The sequence below is a fragment of the Adiantum capillus-veneris genome, chromosome 14, assembly GCF_014529385.1.
Source record: "Adiantum capillus-veneris isolate H3 chromosome 14, ASM1452938v2, whole genome shotgun sequence".
Lineage (NCBI taxonomy): Eukaryota > Viridiplantae > Streptophyta > Polypodiopsida > Polypodiales > Pteridaceae > Adiantum > Adiantum capillus-veneris.
The window spans coordinates 115,447,629-115,470,280 of NC_140944.1; the positions used below are offsets into that span (position 1 = coordinate 115,447,629).

Below are 22,652 nucleotides of genomic sequence, written 5' to 3' on the forward strand. Positions count from 1 at the left end.
ACTGACGAGGCCACGATGTGGCGGTAGCGTAAGACGATGCAATCTAGTGTGATCGATAGGCTAGAAGAGCAATGGATGTAAAAGTTATTGAAGACTTGAAGTACCTAGCTATCAAGCCTGGGAAGTGTGCAATGTGCATTGTGCATGTGTTCGCTTTTATGTTCTTCAAAGAGAGGAAGTGGAGCCAGCTACACAAATTAAATGTCTCCAAGGAGTCCAAGTGCAAGCTCTTGTTGGGTTCTTAGGCCCTTTATATATGCGCTCTCTCCCAAGTATCAGGAGCTCCTTTGAAGACGCGTTAAAGTCTTCTAGGCCTAGCCTAGCTCTCCTCCGTTTTTGCCGCCTCGACGAGCAGACACAGAAGAGCCGTATGAGTGCAAAGCGGGCGTTTTTGCCTTTCGATCTCCTTGCAAAGTTTCTTGAAGTGCGATCTCTTCCCCTCTCTCTCTCTCTCTCTTTTTTCCGCGCACACGCACACGCACACGCACGCGACGCAGCCACACGCAAACCACCACCACCACCAGTACTGCTTTTATGAGACGTGTTTAGCAGATCCCAGCTTCTAAAGCTCTACGAAATCGTGCAATTGTTCCCCATCTTGCACTTGCATGCCTGTCCTTTCTGAAACGAATTCCGCCAAAGAGGCTACGATCCCATGCTGATTAGGTTTGCAAAGTTTGTTTTTTTACTGAGTTTGCATGGATCATAGCAATCAGGGCATGACGGATCCTTCTTTTTCCTCTAAGGATCCGCTAGTGTGGGTCATTGAAGCATGGAGAGAAACTCCCATGGTGATTCTGGGATGGGGCATTGTGCTTGTGGTAGCAATCGTCTCATTTCTCTACCTTTTGAACCAATGGAAAAACAAAGCTTCCATTTATTGGATGAAAGAGGCAGCGCGGGCAAAGAAGAGATCTAGAGGCAGGAAGGCCAGATCATCTTCTTTCCCTCATACATGGGCAAGGGAGGTACTAAAGGGGGGACCATCTGCTTGTTCTGTCTGTTTGAACCCTTTGGCACCTCCTGGTTCAAAAACACTGTCAGACATTCTTATTCCTAGATGCATTATTTGTGGAATTGCGGCCCACATGAGTTGTTATAAAAATTCACATCAGGATTGCAAAAGTGTTGCCATGGCTGGCTCAAAAGTTCTACATCATCAGTGGGTAGAAAGGTTTGGAGATAAGGAAGGCAGGCTTGAAAAGCCTGCATACTGTGCCTTTTGTGATGAGCCTTGCAGTGGTTCGCTGTTTGTGCCTTCTGCTATCTGGCGCTGCCTGTGGTGCCAGCAGCAAGTACACATCGATTGTCATGCTCATTTCTCCCAGACTGGTGAAGAACTTTGTGATCTGGGATCATTGAAGAGGCTTATACTGTCACCACTTTACATAAAAGACACTGGCACCAAGAGCTTGGCAACGGGCTTCCTCAAATCCCTCACTCAAGGTGCTAATGATATTGCATCTTCTGTACGCGGGCAGATTAGGCGTAGGAGACGAAAAGGGAAACGATCTCATGAAGCTCTCCCTAGCCTGCTCATGTCAGAAAGTCAATGTCCAGAGTCTGTGAACTACAGTAGTGGTGAAAGTGAGACGGCTGATTCCAACCAGCAGATTGTTCCAGTGAGCTTTGAGAACATTGATGAGACAAATACAAACACTGAAAGTGCTACTATCAATAAAATAGGTGATAGATCGACCGTGCGCACGAGCCCAACACATCCTCTAGCTAAAATTCATCCAGATGATGAGGGCTCAGGAAATGGTGATATTGCTGAAGATTATACTGGAAAAGGCATCCCTGCAGATGTGAAAGAGGTCAAACCGACAGTTAATTCAAGCAATTCAGAATCAAAAACTTCAAGGTACATCATTGCACATCTCCCTCCAGACATTCGGCCATTACTGGTCTTTATCAACAAGAAAAGTGGAGCTCAACAAGGTATCTCACTCAAGAGACATTTCAACATGCTGCTGAATCCTTTGCAGGTCAGTTGCCTATGGCCACGTGAAGGAAAAGAATATCAGTGTAGGCGTTAATGGTGCATGAAATGAAGATGTTGTATAAGCTTTTTGGATGTGGACGCTATTTCTGGTTGCTTTTTGCATATGTATGGCATAAATTTTACTCTTTAGGTCTTGCTCTATGTAGCAGGACATTTCACAAGACTCATTACTGTTGGACACCTCTCTTTGGAGAAAGGAATAGTCATTTGATTGCATGGGAGAGTTAAATCTGTTTGTGTCTATGATAATTTCTAATTGGGACCAAAAGATGACGATGAGTATAGGAATTGATGACTGTTGCACTTGGCCATCTTGAAGGATGATTACCACCTGACTGCTTAGTTGGGGGCTCTCAACTTGAAGAACACTTTACTTGCGGACAAGACACCATTTAGTGGTAGTTTGTGCAGTCTATTGGTGACTGTTGTCGCACACAATCGAATTTTGCAGTGCAGACTTCTCAGTCTGACCCTCCTGAAGTTTTTGTGGATCAATTGCTTGGCCATGAAGGATTGCTGCTGCCTCCTCTTTTCTTCAGATGAGTGACCGTAGATCCTCTTTATCAGTATTAAACATTTGCAAGCCCCTCCGACTGTTTCTACATATTTCACGACATCTTTCTTAAGTGATACACACTTAGCAGCGGTGATGTTATGTCCCTACGACATCAAGAAGGGCGCTGAGCTATGTCTAGCCAAGTGTGGACATGGCCACCTCTTCAATGAGTCCCACAAATAGGATAGGTCTCATATTTGTCAGACATCTTGTGTGATCACCGCTAGGCCCTTTGCAACTTTACCGTTATTGGTGTCGGTTTGGTGATATGGGACACCAACCCCATATCATAGCTGTTGTCCAAGCTATGCATGATAAAGGTGATAATCTTATTCTTCCTGTTTGGACAAGCAAGTTGAAGCAACGAAGTTGAGGTCACAAGTTTGGATCTTTGCTCTTCGTAGGTTTGTAGTAGTATTCATTTTTCGATTTCGTATTTAGCTTACCTGAGGACTTAAGAGTGTGTTCCTTATGTGAAGTTTGATTTCTAGAATTAAGTTTTTAAGATGTCTTGTTTAAAGTTGAGTACTTGTTTTAAGCCAAGTAAGTTGCGTCAACTTATTGTACGCATGCCTTTTTAAAAAACATTTTTAAGTTAATAATGTTTTGTTTTATCTAGTTTTGTTTCGTAGAAAACAAAGTGATTTAGTTAGTTTGTTTTTGCTTTTTCTTTTCTTTTCTTGTGTCCCTTGCTTTTATAGTTTTATGAGTGGAGTTCAGGCTATTCTGAACTTATGAAGGTATATATGGGACACTAGCCCTTGTACCCTTTTGGGCGCTGATGTTTTCTCCCATGCAGAATTTTCAAAACGGTAGGGGCAGCCACCCTTAGCCTTCAGTGTTTTTGGTTCTAAGGGGCCAAATGTCAAAGACATATCTGCAAGGGGGAAGAGGTGTTAGGAAGGGGACAACGTCACATATGATACCATGTCAAAGTGGCACAATGAAAGCAAGAACACAAGGGAGAGAGATGAGAGAGAGAGGGAGAGAAAACACAATAAAAGAGACAGCAGCCCATAGCCATGACCAACTCGGAGGGGGGCTTGATTAATGTAGGGTTGGCTAGCAATAAGAGGGCCCCATCACCTCAATGGTAAATGCATGATAAAACCCGTAAATGGGGCTCAATAGGATATGTCAACCTGCAATTGACGTGTGTACTCCGTTTTGGCAAACTTTTCTGCCAAGAATTTGTCCAAATTGGCAACTTTTTTGCCAAGAATTTGTCCAAATCTTTATTCTTCTCTTTAATTCCCACGTCGGATTTCAACTTTTCTTTGCCTACCCACTGAGAAGTGTTCTCTGTCAGATTCTCTGTGAGAATCCATGTGTAATCTGGGGTTCTTTATGGCTTATGCCCTGTAAGACAGAGCGATGAAGACGGGAGCGCGCCCAATGCGCGATGTACAAGGGGTAGGAATGGCTAATAAGTCCGGACTCAGGGCACGAAGAGTCTTTCACAAAAACCTGCGTGCGCTGCAAAAAGGATCGGATCCTCCGTAGAAGAAGAATCTTTTTGAGCTCTGATACCACAGTAACAAGCTTGGACACTCCAAGCGAGAAATCAATAGCAACACACGAATAGAAACTTCAATATATATATATATATATATATATATATAGAGAGAGAGAGAGAGAGAGAGAGAGAGAGAGAGAGAGAGAGAGAGAGAGACGGCCCGACGGAGTTCTGTGCCCAGAGGTATTTGGCCCCAAAGTCTGGCGTCCCTTTCGATATTTCTTAATCATTAATCATTTCAAAGCACAATTCCTGAGGGGCCTTTGCTCTCAAACTTTGCGTTTAGATCCTTTATATCTGCTCTCAAAAGCACTAAACTCAAAAGCATCTTCTCTCAAAAGTTAGCACCGGGGACTCCCAAAAGCAGCCAACGTAATTTTTGAAAATCCGTACAGCTTGCCACGTCAGCACAATAGCGCAATTTCCGGAAGTCTGTACAATCTTGCCACGTCAGCAGTCAACATAAAACGTGGGGGCTGTTCGTACGGCCTGACACGTTAGCAGCCTTCATGCAATTCCCTTTTTAATTTTCCTTGTATCCCCAAGGGCCCCATTGGACGGGACTGAATAAGTTGTTCAACTTATAACTTTAAGTCTTGTCAGTTTTTGGGCGGACATGCCACGTCATTATTTTGTGATCTCAAGTGCAATGCGCATGTGACAACACCAGCCAGATACAAGTAGGCCATATCCAAGATGAAGCAGCAAAGTGGTGTAACTCTTTAACAATTATGACAATGCTCTGTCAGGTGCAGTGAAAGTGTTTAAGGATTTAGCTCGGATCTAGTACTCCGCACAAACACAAGGACACTTTACTTCACTTGAAAAGAGACACTGGACTAAACACAATGAGAGAGAGAGAGAGAGAGAGAGAGAGAGAGAGAGAGAGAGAGAGAGAGAGAGAGAGAGAGAGAGAGAGAGAGAGAGAATGAAATGAAACGTTATATTAACGTCTTCAAAAGGCCAAAGTGACCAAAGAGACCAGAAAGTTACAATGTGGTGGATTTGATACAAAGTCAGAGTAACAAGATGGCAAAATGACAAAATAAAATACTATGGAATCCTAGATTGCTGGGTGTGGACTAAGCCGCTAAAACAGCTAGCTGGGATAGCTAGATCACAGGAGATCCAGCATCGGTCGATGGCGAATCTCATCAATTTCCTCCATGGTTATTAGTTTGACTGGGCGTCGTGCATGTCGAGCCAAAGTGACCCGGATCTTCTGATGCAGCCTCTATCGATGCTGTGTACTCCTCCGCAGTCGTGGGCGTCTGGATCTCCCCAGCTCAGTCGCTCGGTCAATCAATATGCCTCTGGTGTAAAGCGACGAGCTCTGCTGTGGTAGTAACTCCTCCGGGTGTCCAGTAGTGGCAGCTCTAAAGAAGTCTGTGATCTGTCTCTGAGACTGGCTAGTCTCTCCTCTTATCAAGCTCTCTCTGTGTCTGCGCAGCTCGAGCAAAAACAAACCGAGGCATCTTTGATCCTCGTACCGCATGACTCTAGAGAATGGTCCAATGCCCTCTCTGAACAAGCAATGGAAGCGGCCTCGTATCTCGTAGTAGACGGGGCAGTGGCATGTGTAGTGCAACTCTGTCTCAGGCTCGATGTCACACAGGGGGCATGTCCTGGCCTCTTTTGGTACTCCGCTGTATCTCCCAATCTCGATCCGCAGCTGGTGTGAAGATGGGCGTATCTGGCCAATAGCACATCGTATCCCATGAGACAGGTGAGTGTCCATGTATCTGGGCCTCGTCACAAAACCATCCTCCGTAAGCTGGAGGAGATGCTCTCTGTAGAAAGCCATCTTCGTGCCTAGCTCCTGTATTGGTTGTATCCATGTCCTCTTGGTGTCTAGCGGAGTCAAGTCCTGGCGAATGAGCCTGGTGATCTCGGACTGTGTAAGAGTCAGAGAGGGCGCATCCAGTGAGTATTGGAAAGGAGGCAATCTGTCTATGCTGAACCCATGTGCCTGAAACCATGACGTCATCTCCCCATACCAGCATACTGTATCTCCCTGCATGGCTAACTGTCGAGAGGACTCAAGTGCAAGGCGTGCATATCTGTCTCTGTGAAGTTCCCACATGCGGTGTATGAAGGAGATAGATCTGGTGAGCGCCTCAACCACCAGTGGGGGGGCAACTAGCTCTACTCGTATAATAGCACGTGGTACTGAAGCCTTGGCCCTAATGAGCCGCGAGATCATAGAGACCAGAGGCTTCTCCATGTCCCCCCATCCATCACTGCGGCTTGTCCTCCGTGATGGTCTAGTGAAGGTCCCCAAATCTCAGCTCCATAAAGCAATTTAGAAGCCACCAAAGTGTCAAAAGAGCCAGAGCTTCGTCCGATGCTCCTGAAACTGAACCTGTGAACACATCCTTTCCAATTTACCCAGTGCTGCATGGGCTCTGGTCAATCTAGTCTTTGCTGCCCTCCTCAATGAAAATGCTGGCCCACTAAAAACCTCTCCAAGGTAAGTGTAAGCATCTGTATACTCCACCTTCTCCTGGCCGTATGTAAAGGCGGGCGCTGACCTCTTGATCCACTGTGGGGGGTATTAAATACCATGACCTTGGTTTTACCAAGGTTGACGGACAAACCACTTTCTTGGGCAAACCTATGCAAAGCATCCAGGTGACGTTGCATCCCCTCCGGAGAGTCAGAGATCAAGACAATATCATCAGCATATAACAATAGTGGAATCCATGTCCCTGCCAGCTGTGCACCTCTATCACCATCTCTCTCAATGTTAGTCAGAAACCTCATCTACATACATACCAAATAGAGTAGGAGAAATGAAATGTTATATTAACGTCTTCAAAAGGCCAAAGTGACCTATGAGACCTAAAAGTTACAATGTGGTGGATCTGATACAAAGTCCGAGTAATAAAAGTAACAAAATGAAATGAGAATGACAATATGACAAAATGACAAAATGACTAAATGACTACTATGGAATCCTAAACTGCCAAGGTGTGAACTAATCAGCTAGCTGGGATAGCTAAAATCACAAGAGATCCAACATCGGTCGCTGGCGGATCTCATCAATCTCCTCCATGGTCAGTAGTCTGACCGGGCATCGTGCATGTCGGGCCAAAGTGATCCGAATCCTCTGATGCAACCTCCTTCGGTGCTGTGTAGTCCTCCGTAGTCGCGGGCGTCTGGATCTCCCCAGCTCGATCGCCCGGTTGATCAGTGTGCCTCTGGCCTGAGGCGGCGAGCTTTGCTGTGGTAGTAACTCCTCCGGGTGTCCAGTGTCTGCTCTAAAGAAGTCTGTGATCTATCTCTGAGACTGGAGAGAGCGGGCAGCCCTGCTTCACCCCATAGTGGAGTAAACCGGTGTGGATAGACCCTCTGGGGTGCGTACATGCCCCACTACTGACCTGTATAATGCCATGACCCCTTAAATGAGCTCTGTGGGTACTCCCATCTGTTGTAATCAATCTAGCTCTGGGCACTGTGTCAAATGCTTTGCGGAAATCCACAAAGCTGCAATAGATGCGTCTCCCACGCGATCTGTCCTCCTCAATGATGGCTTGAGTGTCAAGATATGGTCAAGAGTAGAAAAACCCCTCCTGAAACCTGCCTGCTCGGTTGTGCGTATCCCCTCCCTCTCTGCCCATCTACTCAACTGCTGCTCAAGAATAGATGCGTACAACCGTGCCAATGTGTGTCCAATCATGATAGTGCGATAGTTCTCAGGCTCCATAAGGTCTCCCGACTTGAAGATAGGTACAATAGTAGATAGGCTCCAAGTATCAGGCAAGCCTTCACACATGGCACGGTTAAACATAAGTGCTAGAAGCTCTGCTAGTAAATCTCTGGCATGCATGAAATGCTCAGCCACTAAGCCATCATGATCATATGCTCTCCTAGTCCTCATCCTGTCAATGGCCTTCCTCACCATCTCAGCGGTGAGAAAAACACATGTGTGTGGGCATGGATCGGGGGGGTCGGGAAGGGGGGGCTGCTCAGGAATTGTGTACAAAGATGATGCATACTGGCCCCAAGCCTCTGTAGAAGTGATGGCAGGGGGGGGAGTGCTCATGAAAGAGCCTCCACGCCTCACGTGAGTCCTGACTCAAGAATAGCTGGTATAGATCTTGCTCTAGGCGAGCCAAAAATGCCCTCTTCTTTCGCCGCACTAGGCGTTGGAAGTCAATCTGTGACTGCCTATGAGTGATGTCCCCCAAAAGCACCTCCTTCTGAAGTCTAGCTCTAGTGTCCCGGCATTTTTCATCATACCAACTGTTCTGGGGCATGCTCCCCGAACGGCGTCTCTGCTCAGGCTGGGTATGTGGGTATGCCTCTGTTGCTGCATCATGTAGTGTCTGTGTCAATATAGTAGTAAGCTCCTCCAGAGGTCGCCCTGGCTCCTCTGTGCACAGGTGTCGTAGATCCCATCTATGTATACAGAGTTCGTCTCCCGCGTGAACGTGTAGCGAGTAGGGGCTGCTGCCCGTAGCCGGTGTGCTACATTAAACTGAAAAGAAATGGTCAGCGATACAAGAGCATGATCCACTGCCACACCAACAGGTGTGGGTCCAACCGTGAGGTCCTGGATACTAGAGATGAGGCTCGGTTGTGCCATGACATAGTCCACTGTGCTGGCTCCATGTCTGTGTGGGAAGCATGTGAAGCCTCCCGAAGCAGGAAACCTCTGTAGGCCATTCAAGATGGCCAATCCATGTGCGGTGCCCATGTCTATCAGGTGTCGTCCATACTCAGTATATTCCGCATCGTGTGATAGTTTGGACAGGCCCGTCTCTTCAACATCTAGCTCTCTCAGAATCTCCTCTGAAGTATCATAAAACACTGTCTTGTGATGGGCAGTCCTAGCATTGAAGTCCCCTAGAATGATAATGTCACCATCTCTAGAGAACTCCCGTATGCCATCATCCAAAATAGAAAAGGGGGACTGTCCTCTGGGTGATGCATAGACCGACGTACTCGGGGGAAAGTAGCAAATAGCAATGTAGAGATATCTGCCTGTCTTTGCTTTCAATCTCACCCACATGTACCTAGCCTGCTCATCCCTGCGGGCTATATGTATCAATGGCTGCAAATCCTCTCTAAATAACACTGCCACTCCCCCCGAGCCCCGTCCTCTGTGCTCTGAGCCTATCTCCTGTTTTGTAAGCTATCTTCCATCTGTATCCACTGATGTGAGGCATGGATTTCCCAGGGGCCTGGTGTGTCTCAAAGTAAAAGATGATGTCTCTTCCAGTAAAGCTATCCTCAAAAGCACCCACATCAAGAGGCATGGATCCATTACAGTTCCAGGCCGCCACTTTGAGTGTGGTCCCATAAGTCTCGCACTGTCATGTGGAGCGTCGCTCAAGTATTACTATTCTTCCATCTCGGTAAAAGGCAATCTTGCCTTTTCCCGTTGCCGCTCTAATCTCCGGCATTACTTCCTGCATATGAGCAATTTGCGAGAGGGTAAGATCATCCCCGAGAAAAATGCCCGTCTCTTTAAGAGTTGGCCTTTTCTTCAAGGACTTCTTCGCTTCCATGGAGAGAGACGACATGGTATGTTGGGTGCCAACCACCCTTGAGGGCCCCCTTGCTCTGTTGCTAGAGAAAGTACTTGCTTCATTTCTTGCACAATGCTGATACAATGATGCTAAATGCTGAGATGCTAATGGGTACTTGATGCAGATGCTTGATACTGCTGAGATACCGACGGGTACTGCGGTAGTACTAGATGTTGAGGGGTACTGCAGTGGGTACTTGGTACTTGAGAGGCTAAGTGCTGGTTATTGCGGGTACTTGGTGCTGGGTACTGAAGTCTGAAGGTACTTGGTTGCTGAGGATACAGAGGTACTAATGATCCCTCCACTGAGCTAGGCAAGAGCCAAGCCAAAACGCAAGGGGTGCTAGATGCTAGGTTATTGCGACGACAAACGACAATGACGGTGACCATGACGAAGGGTACTTCGACAACGATACTTGGTAGAGATGCCTGTACGGTGAGGCTATGGCTGAAATCTGAAAACACTAGGGATGCTTGCTGGAATGTGCGAATGTGACGAGGCTATGGGCCAAGGTTGAACCAGTCCGTACGTGCTGATCCGTAAAGTACGGCACGTCCGTATTGATCCGTACTGTACACGGACGGATCGTATTGTACAGTTTTTTTTTTCCGCGACCTCATGACTAAGGTCCAGACATTTTCACATATTTCAGCAGGGTGTTTTTATTTATGTATGTTCTATTAGGAGCCATTTTGGCTTGAAATTTGTCATGATTGTGGGTTGCTCCTTATTAGGAGTTGTGTGTAGTAATGTGCCCCCAAGTAGTTTCATGATATACATTTTCTAAATCTCTAATGAGGAATGGAATTTTAAAAAAAATGCTCTTATTTAGTGGTATTTTACAAAGGTACATATTTTTACGCGCACAAAAAAATTATCCATACGGAACGACGTACAGTACGTACAGATACGTACCGTACATGACGTATGGTACCACCTTGCTAGTATGGGCTAATCGGCTATCGCCAGGAACGGTGAGGCCTGTGAGGCTAAAGGCTGAAATCTGAAAAACGCTACTGATGCTGAATTCTGAAAACGCTGCCAATGCTGAATTCTGAAAATGCTACTGGTGCTGGAATCTGAAAACACTGCTGATGCTGAATTCTGAAAACACTACTGGTGCTGCTGAGAGGAAACGCTGGAACTGCTGCTTGTGCTGCGGGGTACTCCTACCTCTGCTTCCTCTGCCCAAAGGGCTGCCTTTATAGGCAATCCTCAGCTGGGTCAAGCAGGCTCACGGATCAGCCCACGATTTGTATCAAGTGCCGAAAGTCACTTATAATAAAATTCAATGCTAAGAGGTGGTTCACATGCGGTAAAATGCATATATGCCGACTGACTTTACTGTGCAGGAGAGGGTAGGTATGCAACTATGACCGGCCTGGACATGCACGTCCTGCAAGAGGCTCACAAGGGTGCCAGGCTAGGTCCTAAGCTAAGACTGACGCTAGACTATAGCAGAAGCTTGTCGACATGGCGCAAGTGCAGTGCGCACATGACAGGCTAGTATGAATGCTACAAAATGCTTGGAAAATGCTAGAAATAGTAAGGTTGTGTTTGATTTGGCTAGTGGTCTGAATCAAACTCATTTTGTACTTTCAAACTCGTCTCCGTTTGATGTTTGATTGGCATTTGAAAAAGGTATGGTACACTGAATCATAGTGACTGTATTGTGAGGCTTTTTATCTCATGCAAAAAGGAAGGTTAGTATGTTTAGAATTTAAGCATTTCATCTTGGTCCATTTTGTAGGTGTTTGAGTTGAGTGCTGCTCAAGGGCCAGAAGTTGGACTAGCATTTTATGCAAAAGTACCCCAGTTCAAAGTACTCGTTTGTGGAGGTGATGGCTCAGTTGGATGGGTTCTGGATTCGATCGATAAACACAATTTTACCTCCCCACCACCTGTTGCAATATTACCAATTGGAACTGGAAATGATCTTGCCAGAGTTTTGTCTTGGGGTGGTGGGTTTGGTGTGGTTGAACGACAAGGTGGCCTTTCGGCGGTTTTACGCCAAGTCGATCATGCTGCAGTGACAATGCTTGATCGGTGGCAGGTTGTTTGTACTGACGGGCTTATGCGGAAAGGGGGCTCCAAGAGAACCACCACCAAGTACATGAACAACTATCTTGGTAACTAGCTGTTTAACATAAAATGTAGTTTTCAGTTGTCAAGCTGCTGTAGTAACATCCATCTCTTTTCCAGGCATTGGTTGTGATGCAAAAATTGCACTTGACATCCATCTGCTACGCGAAGAAAGTCCGGAGAAGTTTTACAATCAGGCAAGTCGTGTTTGTTTCTTGTTACTACTGTTTTACCTTCTTCGTCTTTGATGTCTTTTGTGTATTTACTGTTTGTTGTTGAATTGTTGCAGTTCTTAAACAAAATGCTCTATGCAAGGGAAGGTGCAAAAGACATTCTTGACAGGACATGTGCAGATCTACCGTGGCAACTACACCTAATGATTGATGGTATTCAGCTGGAGATTCCTGAGGTTGTTACTTTGGTATTTAACTGTTTGTTTTGACAGTTTATCCCTCTACACCTTGGTGCCTAATTCTGTGCTTTTATGCAGGATATTGAGGGGATCCTTGTGATCAATATTGGTAGCTACATGGGAGGGGTGGACCTGTGGCAAAATGAAGAAGAACATGATGACGATTTTGATCCACAATCAATGCACGACAAAATGTTAGAAGTGGTTGGATTCTGTGGAACATGGCACTTGGGGAAGCTTCAGGTTTTCAGATTTTAGAAGTGATCAAACAGACTCAAACCTCTAATGAAGTTGTCTGCTTATAAATGATTACTGCTGCAGGTTGGGCTTTCAAGAGCGCGCAGGCTAGGTCAAGGTCAATGTATCAAGATTGTTACAGGGTCTGAATTTCCAGTGCAAATTGATGGCGAGCCATGGATTCAGCCATGTGGAACCATCGAAATTACCCATCATGGCCAGGCATGTGGAGAGCAAATTTTAAATACTGACCTATGTATAGAATCTAAGTTTTCAAAAAAAGAAAAACCAACCATTCGAAGCTCTTTTTTTGTACAGGCCTTCATGCTGAAGAAGCCAGCTGAGGAGGAACCATTTGGTCATGCTGCTGCGATCATGGGGGAGGTATTTGAGAACGCAGAGTGTTCGGGTCTCATCAATGCAGCACAAAAGAGAACTCTACTTCAGGAAATGGCAATTCGGCTCTCATAACATCCTGTGCAAAGTATATAAGGTTAGCAAACAACCCACTTCCATTTTTCCAGTTTGGAGTGTACACAGAAATGTAATACCCAAGTTTTGCAGAATGCCATACTTAGTCCCTTCAAAGGGATTGTATTAGAGTTTTTTCTGGCTTTTATGCCTTCTTCTCAAAGGTTTATCCAAGCATTTGTAAAATATGCTGGGGTTGTCAGCCCAGTTATAGGCTATGCAAGGACATATCTAGTTGAAAAAATGTAAGTTAGCTACAGAGGCAATTTTTTCGCCTTAAAACTATAGGAGAGTGTTGCATACATAATATAGGGCAGAGAACATCGTTTTCCCATTTTCCAAGCATTTTTTCATCTGTCGTTTACTCAAAACTGGTGATTTTAAAGCTAATAGAGGGAGAGTGTACAATCTACTGACTGTCGTTACCAATTACTAGAAGCAACTCCCTGCTTTAAGATGGCATTTAGCACCACTCCATGGAGACGTGCTGGACTATTGTTGCAATAAATTGACGGCTTAAACAACCTTGAAATATCTAACTAGTATGGATGTTGTTTGTTTCTCATTTAGTCAAAGGATTTTAAGCTCTACAAGACACTTCATTACTCAAACATGAAACACGTTTTTGGGTCCTAAGCTTCTGAAAGAACCATGTGGATGTCCCGAGGTTGTAGAATCGTACTGTGTTGTTACTTATTAATTATGTTGTTACTCAACACATCTTGGGACAATTGTAATATGAACTCTTAAAACACTTTGTAATTTACAAGAAGAAAGAGCTTTAGCCACATATATAGAGAGGCTAGAGCTCAAGTCACGTGTAGAAAACAGATTGAAGGTGTGGACCAATGTGGTCAAGGAACATGAGAGAAACACTAAATGGATATAAGGCGTGAAAAAGCCCTTTGTCTTCTCCTAGTATTAGAAACGATACATTGGAGGAGGACAAGTGAAGGAAATCGTGAGCTTTGAATGTACGAGTTGTGAGATGGAAGGTGTAACTATCCCTTCATGAATCAGATGCAAGCCAGGGAAGTGTAATTTCTACAGAGAAAGCCAGGAAGTTGACATGAGTGCATAGACTGCTCTCCATACGTTATGTCAGTGCATATCCATAAACAATGACCTAGGTACACCAAGAATGCAATGAACACAGGAGGAATGCATCAGAGATTTTGAGCTAGCCAATGACGTATTGTTGAGGTTGGTGGGGTTCTTGGTGAAGGAGAATCTGTCGGCCACCAATGGTCATGGAAGTTTTTGTACGTCGTACGAATTCACCTTGATAAGAAGCCCGACTGTCCGATGACAACCCTGCTGATGGTCATGTGCTAGAAATTAGAGGCAGTAACTCCCAAAGATGTGTGGAAGGCCATTATTATTCTCTTGGGCTCAATGCGCAAGAGCCACATGCTGGCTCTATCATGTCTATAAGCCAATGTCGTATTTGTTTAGGCTGGTGGGGTTCTTGGTGAAGGAGAATTTGTTGGCCACCAATAGTAACGTGTGTTAGAAATTGGCAATGACTCCCAAAGATGTGTGGAAGGCCATTATGATTCTCTTGGGTTCAATGCAATCGAGCCACATGGTGGCTCTTATCATGTCCACAAGTACCAATGCTTGGCATCTATTGTAGGGAGGAGGGAGCCTTTTTTCCACTGAACCAACAATCCAAGGCCCTTTTTCAAGATTCCTACGAATAGCATCTTATCGATGATGTGGGTGCTGTATTTCACTTGATGTTGCTTCCCCATTCATGTGTTTCTTTCGCCATGAGGGTATATCAATCAACACATGCGGCACCTAGGGGATTGAAGGCCAACCTTTTGTTTAAATGTTTATGTTTGGGGAATACAAGAGCCACCAAGCTTGACGAGCTAGCTCCATCTCTCTTATACAGGTCAAGTTCTTGTTGTGTTAATGTAGATAGAGTGATACCAAGGCAACACTTGTACAACGAAGATTGATGTAGCCATTCAAGCTAATTGGCACAATTTTTCATAGAGAGCTGGAAACATCTCCTCATGGTCGCAAGTTTCTTTGATACTCGCATTCTATCTTGGTCCACTGCGTATATCTCGCTCAGCTCATCAAAACTCTTCCCCTAATAAAAATTATCAAAGACGCATGGCCGAGAAGAAACTTCCTAGACTTTGCCCAAGGAAGGAGACCTTGTATAAGAGCTTAGAAAACAAAGCACAACTCTGCATCTCTAGATTAGTGATCCCCAAACTGCCCTCTTTGATGAGGCAAAACAACATACTCAAAAGCAGCTCAATCATAGGTATGTGTGGAGCCATCATGTGCACCCCACAGAATTGCCTTCCAGCATTGCCAATTGTGGAAATTCCCTCCCATAAAACACTACCTTAAGAGCTATATAAAACCCGACATAAAGACTTGCAAGTGTGGCTCATAGTGAAGCAAGTGACACCATCTCAGATTTTCTAGTAGTTGCAAGTCACGCTTGGAGCGAATCATGTGAAACCATATGAGATATAGCCAATCCCTACGGAGAAGCAAAGACACTTGTCTTTGATAATGACATCCCTGCAAGCAAGATGGATTATCTCATGCGCAACAACCTAAGTTGCTTGCAGAATTCTATTTTCATTAAGATTAGGCCACCATAATCATACCTGATCTCGGGATTTTTGCAAGCTCCATTCAAGAGGATTTGGCAATCCTTTTATTGATCGAGGAGAAGTGACCATCTCTACTCTATGGTACAATGAACATAGAGCTATTGGGTGATTATACTCTATTTTTGATCAAGCATTTAGCTTTGATGGACAAGGATTTCTCTGGAGTTTGATCTTCTTCCCATCTTAGTAATTGGAAGATATATTGTTATCCTACTCTATGGGGATGATATAGTCATTTATAGGATTAATCATTAGGCACTACCTTGAAGCCAATTGGGGAAGGAAACCCTTATTGGCCTAGGAATACATACCTGGCAAGCTAAAATTAAGGGTCTCAATGAAGAAGAATTTTTATGCCACTTGTTGGAGGAGAAAATATTAAGACCATGCCACAATGGCTCAATCAAGATAAGCAAGCCTTTGGAATTTTATTTGCCTCTCTTGTTGTCCAGAACTTAGTGTTACAAGCTTGAACACTCGAAGCGAGAAATCAAAATAGCAACACATGGACAAAATTTGCAAATAACTGAACTTGAAGAGAGAGAAAGAAATGAAATGAAATGTTATATTAACGTCTTCAAAAGGCCATAATGACCTATGAGACCAGAAAGTTACAAGGTGGTGGATCTGATACAAAGTCAGAGTAACAAAATAACCTAACAACAGTACAAGACAAAAGAAAGATATATTCTATGGGATCTTGGATTGGTCAATGTGATCTAAGCAAAAAACTAAGCCAAAATGGGCGGCTTGTTGGGATAACTGAATCACAAAAGATCTCTAGCATCGGTCGTTGGCGAATCTCATCAATTTCCTCCATGGTTAGTAGTCTGACTGGGCGTCGTGCATGCGTGGCCAGCGTGCTCCGAATCTTTTGTCGTAGCCTTCGTCGATGCTGTGTAGTCTTTCGTAGTTGTGGGCGCCTGGATTTCCCCAGTTCAATCGCTCGGTCGATTAGTGTGCCTCTCGTGTGAGACGAGGGGGAGCTCTGCTGTGGGAGTGGCTCTTGCGGCTGTCCCGTGTCCGCTCTGAAGAAGTCTGTGATCCGTCTTTGAGACTGGCTGGCCTTGCCATTCAGCAGGCTCTCTCTGTGTTTGCGCAGCTCGAGCAAGAACAGACCCAAGCATCTCTGATCTTCGTATCCCATTATTCTTGAGAGTGGTCCAAAACCCTCTCTGAACAAGCAATGGAAGTGGCCTCGTATCTCGTAGTAGGCGGGGCAGCGGCATGTATAATGCAGCTCCGTCTCAGGTTCCAGGTCACACAAGGGGCATGTCCTGGCCTCTGCCGATACTCCGCTGTATCTCCCAGTTTCAATCCGTAGCTGGTGAGACGATGTGCGTAACTCATGAGACAAGTGGGTATCCATGTACCTTGGTCTCGTCACAAAACCATCTTCCGTGAGTTGGAGAAGGTGGTCTCTGTAGAAAGCCATCTTCGTGCCCAATTCTTGTGCTGGTTGTATCCATGTCCTCTTGGTGTCTAGCTGGGTTAGGTCTTGGCGGATGAGTTTGGTGATCTCCGACTGTGTAAGATTGAGAGATGGTGCATCCAATGAGTACTGGAATGGTGGCAGCCTGTCCATGCTGAACCCATGCGCCTAAAACCATGATGTCATCTCCCCATACCAGCATGTTGCATCTCCTTGTATGGCTAACTGTCGAGAGGACTCAAGTGCTATGCGAGCATATCTGTCTCTGGGAAGTTCCCATGTGCGGTTTATGAAGGAGACTGATCTGGTGAGCGCCTCCACCACTAGAGGGGGGGCCGCTAGCTCTGCTCGGATAATGGCCCGTGGTACTGATGCCTTGGCTCTAATGAGCTGCGAGATCATAGAGACGAGAGGTTTCTCCATGTTCCCCCATCCGTTTGTGCGGCCCGGCCTCCCGTGGTGATCCAATGAAGGTCCCCATATCTCAGCCCCATAGAGCAATGCTGAAGCCACCAAGGTGTCAAAGAGCCAGAGCTTCGTCCGGGGCTCCTGAACCTGGACCTGCGAGCACATCCTCTCCAATCTACCCGATGCTGTGTGGGCTCTAGTTAGTCTGGTCTCTGCTGCTCTTCTGAGTGAGAATGTGGGTCCGCTAAAAACCACTCCAAGGTAAGTGTAAGCGCCTGTGTACTCCACAGTCTCCCGGCCGTATGTGAATGTAGGTGCTGACCTCCTGATCCACTGTGGGGTGGTATTAAACACCATAACCTTGGTTTTACCAAGGTTGACAGACAAACCACTTTCGTGGGCAAACGTATGCAAAGCATCCAATTGATGTTGCATTCCCTCTGGGGATTCGGAGATCAACACAATATCGTCAGCATATAACAAAAGTGGAATCCATGTCTCTGCCAGCTGTGCACCTTTATCCCCATCGCTGTCAATGTAGTTAGAAACCTCATCTACATACATACCGAAAAGAGTAGGAGAGAGCAGGCAGCCCTGCTTCACCCCAATAGTGGAGTGAACCGGTGTAGAAAGTCCCTCCGGGGTGCGTACATGCCCTACTACTGATTTGTACAATGCCATGATCCCCCAAATGAGCTCTCTGGGTACTCCCATTTCCTGTAATCTGCGCATCAATTTGGCTCTGGGTACTGTGTCAAAAGCTTTGCGGAAGTCCACAAAGCTACAATAGATCCGTCTCCCGTGAGATCTGCCTTCCTCGATGATGGCCCTGAGTGTCAAGATATGGTTAAGAGTAGAGAAGCCTCTCTTGAACCCTGCCTGCCCAGTTGCACGCATTCCTTCCTTCTCTGCCCATCTACTCGACTGTTGCTCAAGAATGGACGCATACAACCGTGCCAGAGTGTGCCCAATCATAATAATGCGATAATTCCCAGGCTCCATGGGGTCTCCTGTCTTGAAGATAGGTACGATCGTAGATAGGCTCCAAGTGTCCGGTAGGCCCTCACACATGGCACGGTTAAACATAACTGCTAGAAGCTCTGCTAGTAGGTCTTTGGCATGCATGAAATGCTCATCAACTAAACCATCATGATCATATGCTCTCCCAGTCCTCATCCTGTCAATAGCTTTCTTCACCATCTCAGCGGTGAAAAAAGCACATGTGTGGGGGCATGGGTTGGGGGGGTTGGGGAGGGGCGGCTGTCCAGGTACTGTGTACAAAGATGATGCGTACTGACCCCATGTCTCTGTGGAGGAAACAGCAGGGGGGGGGGATTGCTCATGAAAGAGCCGCCACGCCTCACGCGAGTCCTGACTCAAGAATAGCTGTATAGGTCCTGTTCAAGTCGAGCCAAAAAAGCCCTCCTCTTCCACCGCACCAGGCGTCGGAAGTCAATCTGTGACTGTCTGTGAGTGACGTCCCCCAAAAGCACCTCCCTCTGAAGTCTGGCTCTAGTGTGGCGGCACTCCTCATTGTACTAGCTGTTCTGAGCAGAGTAGAATCCATACGTACGGTACCTTTCCGTACGGTACAACCGTACGGTACGGTACAGTACGACATAAAAAAAATTTTGGGCGTTTTTTGCTCGGACAAATTCCGCTAGGGAGCGCTTCCAGTTAGGCTTATTAGTGTGAAGGGGGGAAGCCTTAGGCTTTTTTAATCGACCACTGTAGCAAAAGAGTCTCTGTTCTGTTACAGAGAAGTCTGCAGAGCAGTGCACAGAGTCCTGCAGAGCCGAGCTACGCGCGTGAAAAGGTACTGCTTCTGCCACCATGCACTCCGTACTCTTCTCTCGCACTCCGTACTTCTCATGTGCGTGCACTCTTTTGCATTTGCAATGTGCAGGATTCATTATGCCGCGTAAAACCAACCCCAACTGGTCGCTCCACACCAATATTTTGAGGATCATCACGACCACTTCTCAGCAAGGTTCTGGTACACGCTTATGGCAATGCAAGTATTGTGGGGACCAATACACCAGCACTATTACGCGAGTCAAAAAGCACTTGACAGGCATCGGGTGCACTGATCAGATTGGTGCATGTGAGAAAATACCACCACCTTTGAGGGAGCAGCTTATTCAAGAGTATTTTCCTGTTGGTGCTCTTGCTTTGAGAGGTGCTCTCAGCACACAGGATGCTTTACATGATGCTTTTGTTGGAGAGCTGGAGTCTTTAGGTACGGAGACAGAGGTTGGAGGAGGTTCGGCCTCCATGCAACCCCCTACTTCCAGGAAGAGAGCACGTGTTGGTGGTGAAGGTGAGGATTCCTTGCCACGTGAAAAAGGTACATCTGAAACATCAACGCAGACCACTTTGCCTAGTCGCATCTCTTCTCAGGCTTGGGTGAAAGAGCGTCAGAGGGTGGCAGAGATGGAGATATGTCGCACTCTTATTGAGTGCAACATATCTTTCAATGTTTTGCGCGCAGATCAGTGGAAAAGAATGGTAAAAGCCATTGCACAGGTGGGGCATACTGAGACATGGACAGGTCTTGATTACACAAAGATGCGCACCACTATGTTAGATGAACAAAAGGCCTTAATTGACAAGGCGCTTACGCCTGTGAAAGCTGGATGGAAGGAGTTTGGATGCACCATTATCTCAGATGGTTGGGCAGACATACGCAGACGACACATAATCAATATTCTTGTGTCTTCTGCTTTGGGCACCTATTTCTTGCGTGCTGTGGATGCAGGAAAACTAGGGGAAAAGATCACGACTGAGTTTATTTTTGGTCACATCAAAACAGCCATAGAGGAGGTTGGCAAGGAGAATGTTGTGCAGGTGGTTACAGATAATGCAGCTAATTGCAAGGCAATGGGATTTATGGTGGAGCAACATTTTCCTGGCATAGTGTGGACTCCATGTGCTGCACATTGTTTGGATTTGCTCATGGAGGATATTGGCAAACTTTCATGGGTGCAGCCCATAGTTGCAGATGTAGTCAAGGTCACCACATTCTTTCGCAAGAAACATCAGGCTCTTGCTATCTTCCGCAGCCATAGCACTTCGGATATGGTTCGACCTTCAAAAACCAGGTTTGCCTACATTTACTTGGTTTTACAGAGGCTCTACAAACTTAGAGATCCACTACTACAGACAGTGGTGGATCCAAAATGGCGAGGCATGTCAAGATCGCAAGATGAATCTACAAAATACTTGCAGAGGCGGATCCTTGATGAGAGCTTTTGGCAAGAAGTGCACGCTCTTTTAGTGGCACTCAAGCCAGTCTACGTCCTCCTTCGATAGACGGATATGGAGGGATCGACCTTGGGACTAGTCTATCATCTGTTTATGCAAATGAAAGACCACGTTTCCAAATGCGATCTGTTGACTATTGATCGGTAAGGGTTCCTCATGTTCTAATGGTTGTAACTCGTCTATTTTAACCATCAAGTCTAAGTTATAACAGTTAACTTGTATTGACAAGTTGTTTTGATATTTCAACCGATCAGATTTATTGGGATGTGTTGAGAGCCGCTGGACTTTCATGAGCCGTCCCATACATGCGATGGCTGCCATGCTTCATCCTCTCTACAGGTCGCCAGAGCTATGGAGTGATACCTTGCTTAGCACAAAACAATCAGAGTATGTTGGGCTCATGTTTTCAGAGGATGATCAGCTTGGAATAGACAAGGAATTCACCAACTACATGAATGGCATTGGCGCTTCTTTCACGAGAGCAGTTTCTTTGAGGAAGGAAGCCACAAAGTATCCTTTAACGTGGTGGCACTCGTATGGGAGAGTTGGTCTTCCCAACCTCTCACGCATTGCTCTTCGTATCCTTTCCCAGGTTAGGAAACTGCCATCCATGATTACATTGTATATATCATTTTAAACTTCTAACTTCATCTTTATATTACTTGACACTTGTCACTCTCTTGCTGATGATTGCGCTCTTGCTTGATCACTGAGCAGGATTGCTCGGCTGGAGCATGTGAGCGCAATTGGACTGCTTACTCTCTCATACACACGAAGATTCGAAATCGCCTTAGCACTTCTCAGTTGGAGAAGTTGGTGTATTGCAGAGCCAACATGAGGCTCGTGCGGAGTTACCATTCTTTGGGGCAACCCAAACAGGTAATTACCTTGATGTTGGCCACTGTAAACTCAACCTGCAAGCATATGCCATAAATAAGTCAGTTTAACTTTATTTTACTCTTCAACAGGTTGATGCGACAGAGCTGAAAATGGTAGATGATCCTAGACCAGAGGAGGTGGACCGACAGATTAGAGACGAGCAGGAGCAGATTCGCAGAGAGCTGCATAGAGAGCTCGAGAGCGTGGATCGTCGTGTGACTAGATCACGTGCACGAGCTCTTAGCCTTCCTCTACGCACGGTGGGAGGAGATCCAGACACTGTGAGACGAGAGAGTATTCGCAGGGGGAAGCTTCCTATTCGCTCCATTCGCAGGCGAGCGAATGAAGCTGTCCGGCTCATCCATGCAGAGATTGCTGATATGCCTGAGGAGGCTTGTGGTGCAAAGGTGCTTGTACCAGAGTTGACATATGCTGAGCCTGACCCTGTGTTTGATGAGGAGGGCAATGTCCTTGATGATGGGGGCTTGCTCTCTACCGACGATTCATCTTCCGCATCTGACACAGACTTTTGAGGCCGCACGTCTTAGTGCACACTGGTGACTTCATGCTTTGGAGGACAGGCTGCAGCAGACTTTTATTGTTATTATGACATTGTAGTATTTCACAATACTTTGTTTTGGATCTTGATTCAATTTGTATGGTATATGCCCACTTCTGGCTAATGCCATGGACATGATGTTTGAACTTTGTAGTTGTTATTTGGTCTTATGATTTATGGTCATTGGTTTTCTCATTGAGTATTGAATCTTGAGTCATTAAGTTTTTTGATCAATATGTTCATTTTAAGCATTGCATTGTTAATGAGGCTGAATTTTGAAAGGTCTGTGAACTTAAATTTAGTGTAATTGTCTTTTTTTACAAATGGTACGTACCTATCACGTACCTAAAGGTTGGTTCAGTACGGAAGTACGTTCCGTACGTACCTAAACCGTACCGTACACTACATACCTTTCCACCTTGGTTCTGAGGCATGCTCCTTGATCGGCGGCTCTGCTCAGGTTGGGTGTGTGGGTATGCCTCTGCTGCTGCCTCATGTAATATGTGTCAGTATATTAGTTAGCTCCGCCAGAGGTCCTCGCCCTGGGTCCTCAGTGCATAGGCGTCTGTAGATCCCGTCCATGTATAAGAATCCGTCTCCCTTGTGAATGTGTAGCGAGTAGGGGCTGCTACCCGTGGCCTGTGTGCTACAC

General features: G+C 45.9%; 2 protein-coding genes across 5 annotated transcripts; both read left to right on the top strand.

Annotated features, from left to right (window-relative positions):
- Window positions 1-289: 289 nt before the first annotated feature.
- On the top strand, window positions 290-13,151 carry LOC147442982 (diacylglycerol kinase 1-like). The gene is made up of 7 exons (XM_086528942.1): window positions 290-1,988; window positions 11,362-11,740; window positions 11,814-11,890; window positions 11,983-12,102; window positions 12,184-12,348; window positions 12,427-12,564; window positions 12,661-13,151. The coding sequence occupies exons 1-7, from the start codon at window positions 699-701 to the stop codon at window positions 12,811-12,813; spliced, it is 2,322 nt and encodes a 773-aa protein (XP_086385068.1). The 5' UTR covers window positions 290-698; the 3' UTR covers window positions 12,814-13,151.
- Window positions 12,696-22,191, top strand: LOC147442983 (uncharacterized). Of its 4 annotated transcripts, none has more exons than XM_086528944.1 (4): window positions 12,696-12,835; window positions 20,817-21,154; window positions 21,280-21,441; window positions 21,531-22,191. In XM_086528944.1, exons 2-4 carry the CDS (start codon window positions 20,852-20,854, stop codon window positions 21,972-21,974), a joined length of 909 nt encoding a protein of 302 aa, XP_086385070.1. In that variant the 5' UTR covers window positions 12,696-12,835; window positions 20,817-20,851; the 3' UTR covers window positions 21,975-22,191. The 4 variants fall into 4 exon arrangements, 3 of the variants coding, with proteins under 3 accessions (XP_086385070.1, XP_086385069.1, XP_086385071.1); XM_086528945.1 differs by lacking the exon at window positions 12,696-12,835 and adding an exon at window positions 20,569-20,705; XR_015190221.1 differs by lacking the exons at window positions 21,280-21,441; window positions 21,531-22,191 and adding an exon at window positions 19,205-20,705 and having other exon boundaries at window positions 12,712-12,835; window positions 20,817-20,953.
- The last annotated feature ends 461 nt before the right edge of the window (window positions 22,192-22,652 follow it).

What these genes read in the sequence shown, in the direction of transcription:
- LOC147442982 (XM_086528942.1), top strand. Translation starts at nt 699, where the DNA reads ATGGATCATAGCAATCAGGGCATGACGGATCCTTCTTTTTCCTCTAAG. An exon ending in GTACATGAACAACTATCTTG is followed by an intron (nt 11,741 to 11,813) that starts GTAACTAGCTGT and finishes TCTCTTTTCCAG; the next exon opens with GCATTGGTTGTGATGCAAAA. An exon ending in GGCACTTGGGGAAGCTTCAG is followed by an intron (nt 12,349 to 12,426) that starts GTTTTCAGATTT and finishes TTACTGCTGCAG; the next exon opens with GTTGGGCTTTCAAGAGCGCG.
- LOC147442983 (XM_086528943.1), top strand. Translation starts at nt 19,213, where the DNA reads ATGCCGCGTAAAACCAACCCCAACTGGTCGCTCCACACCAATATTTTG.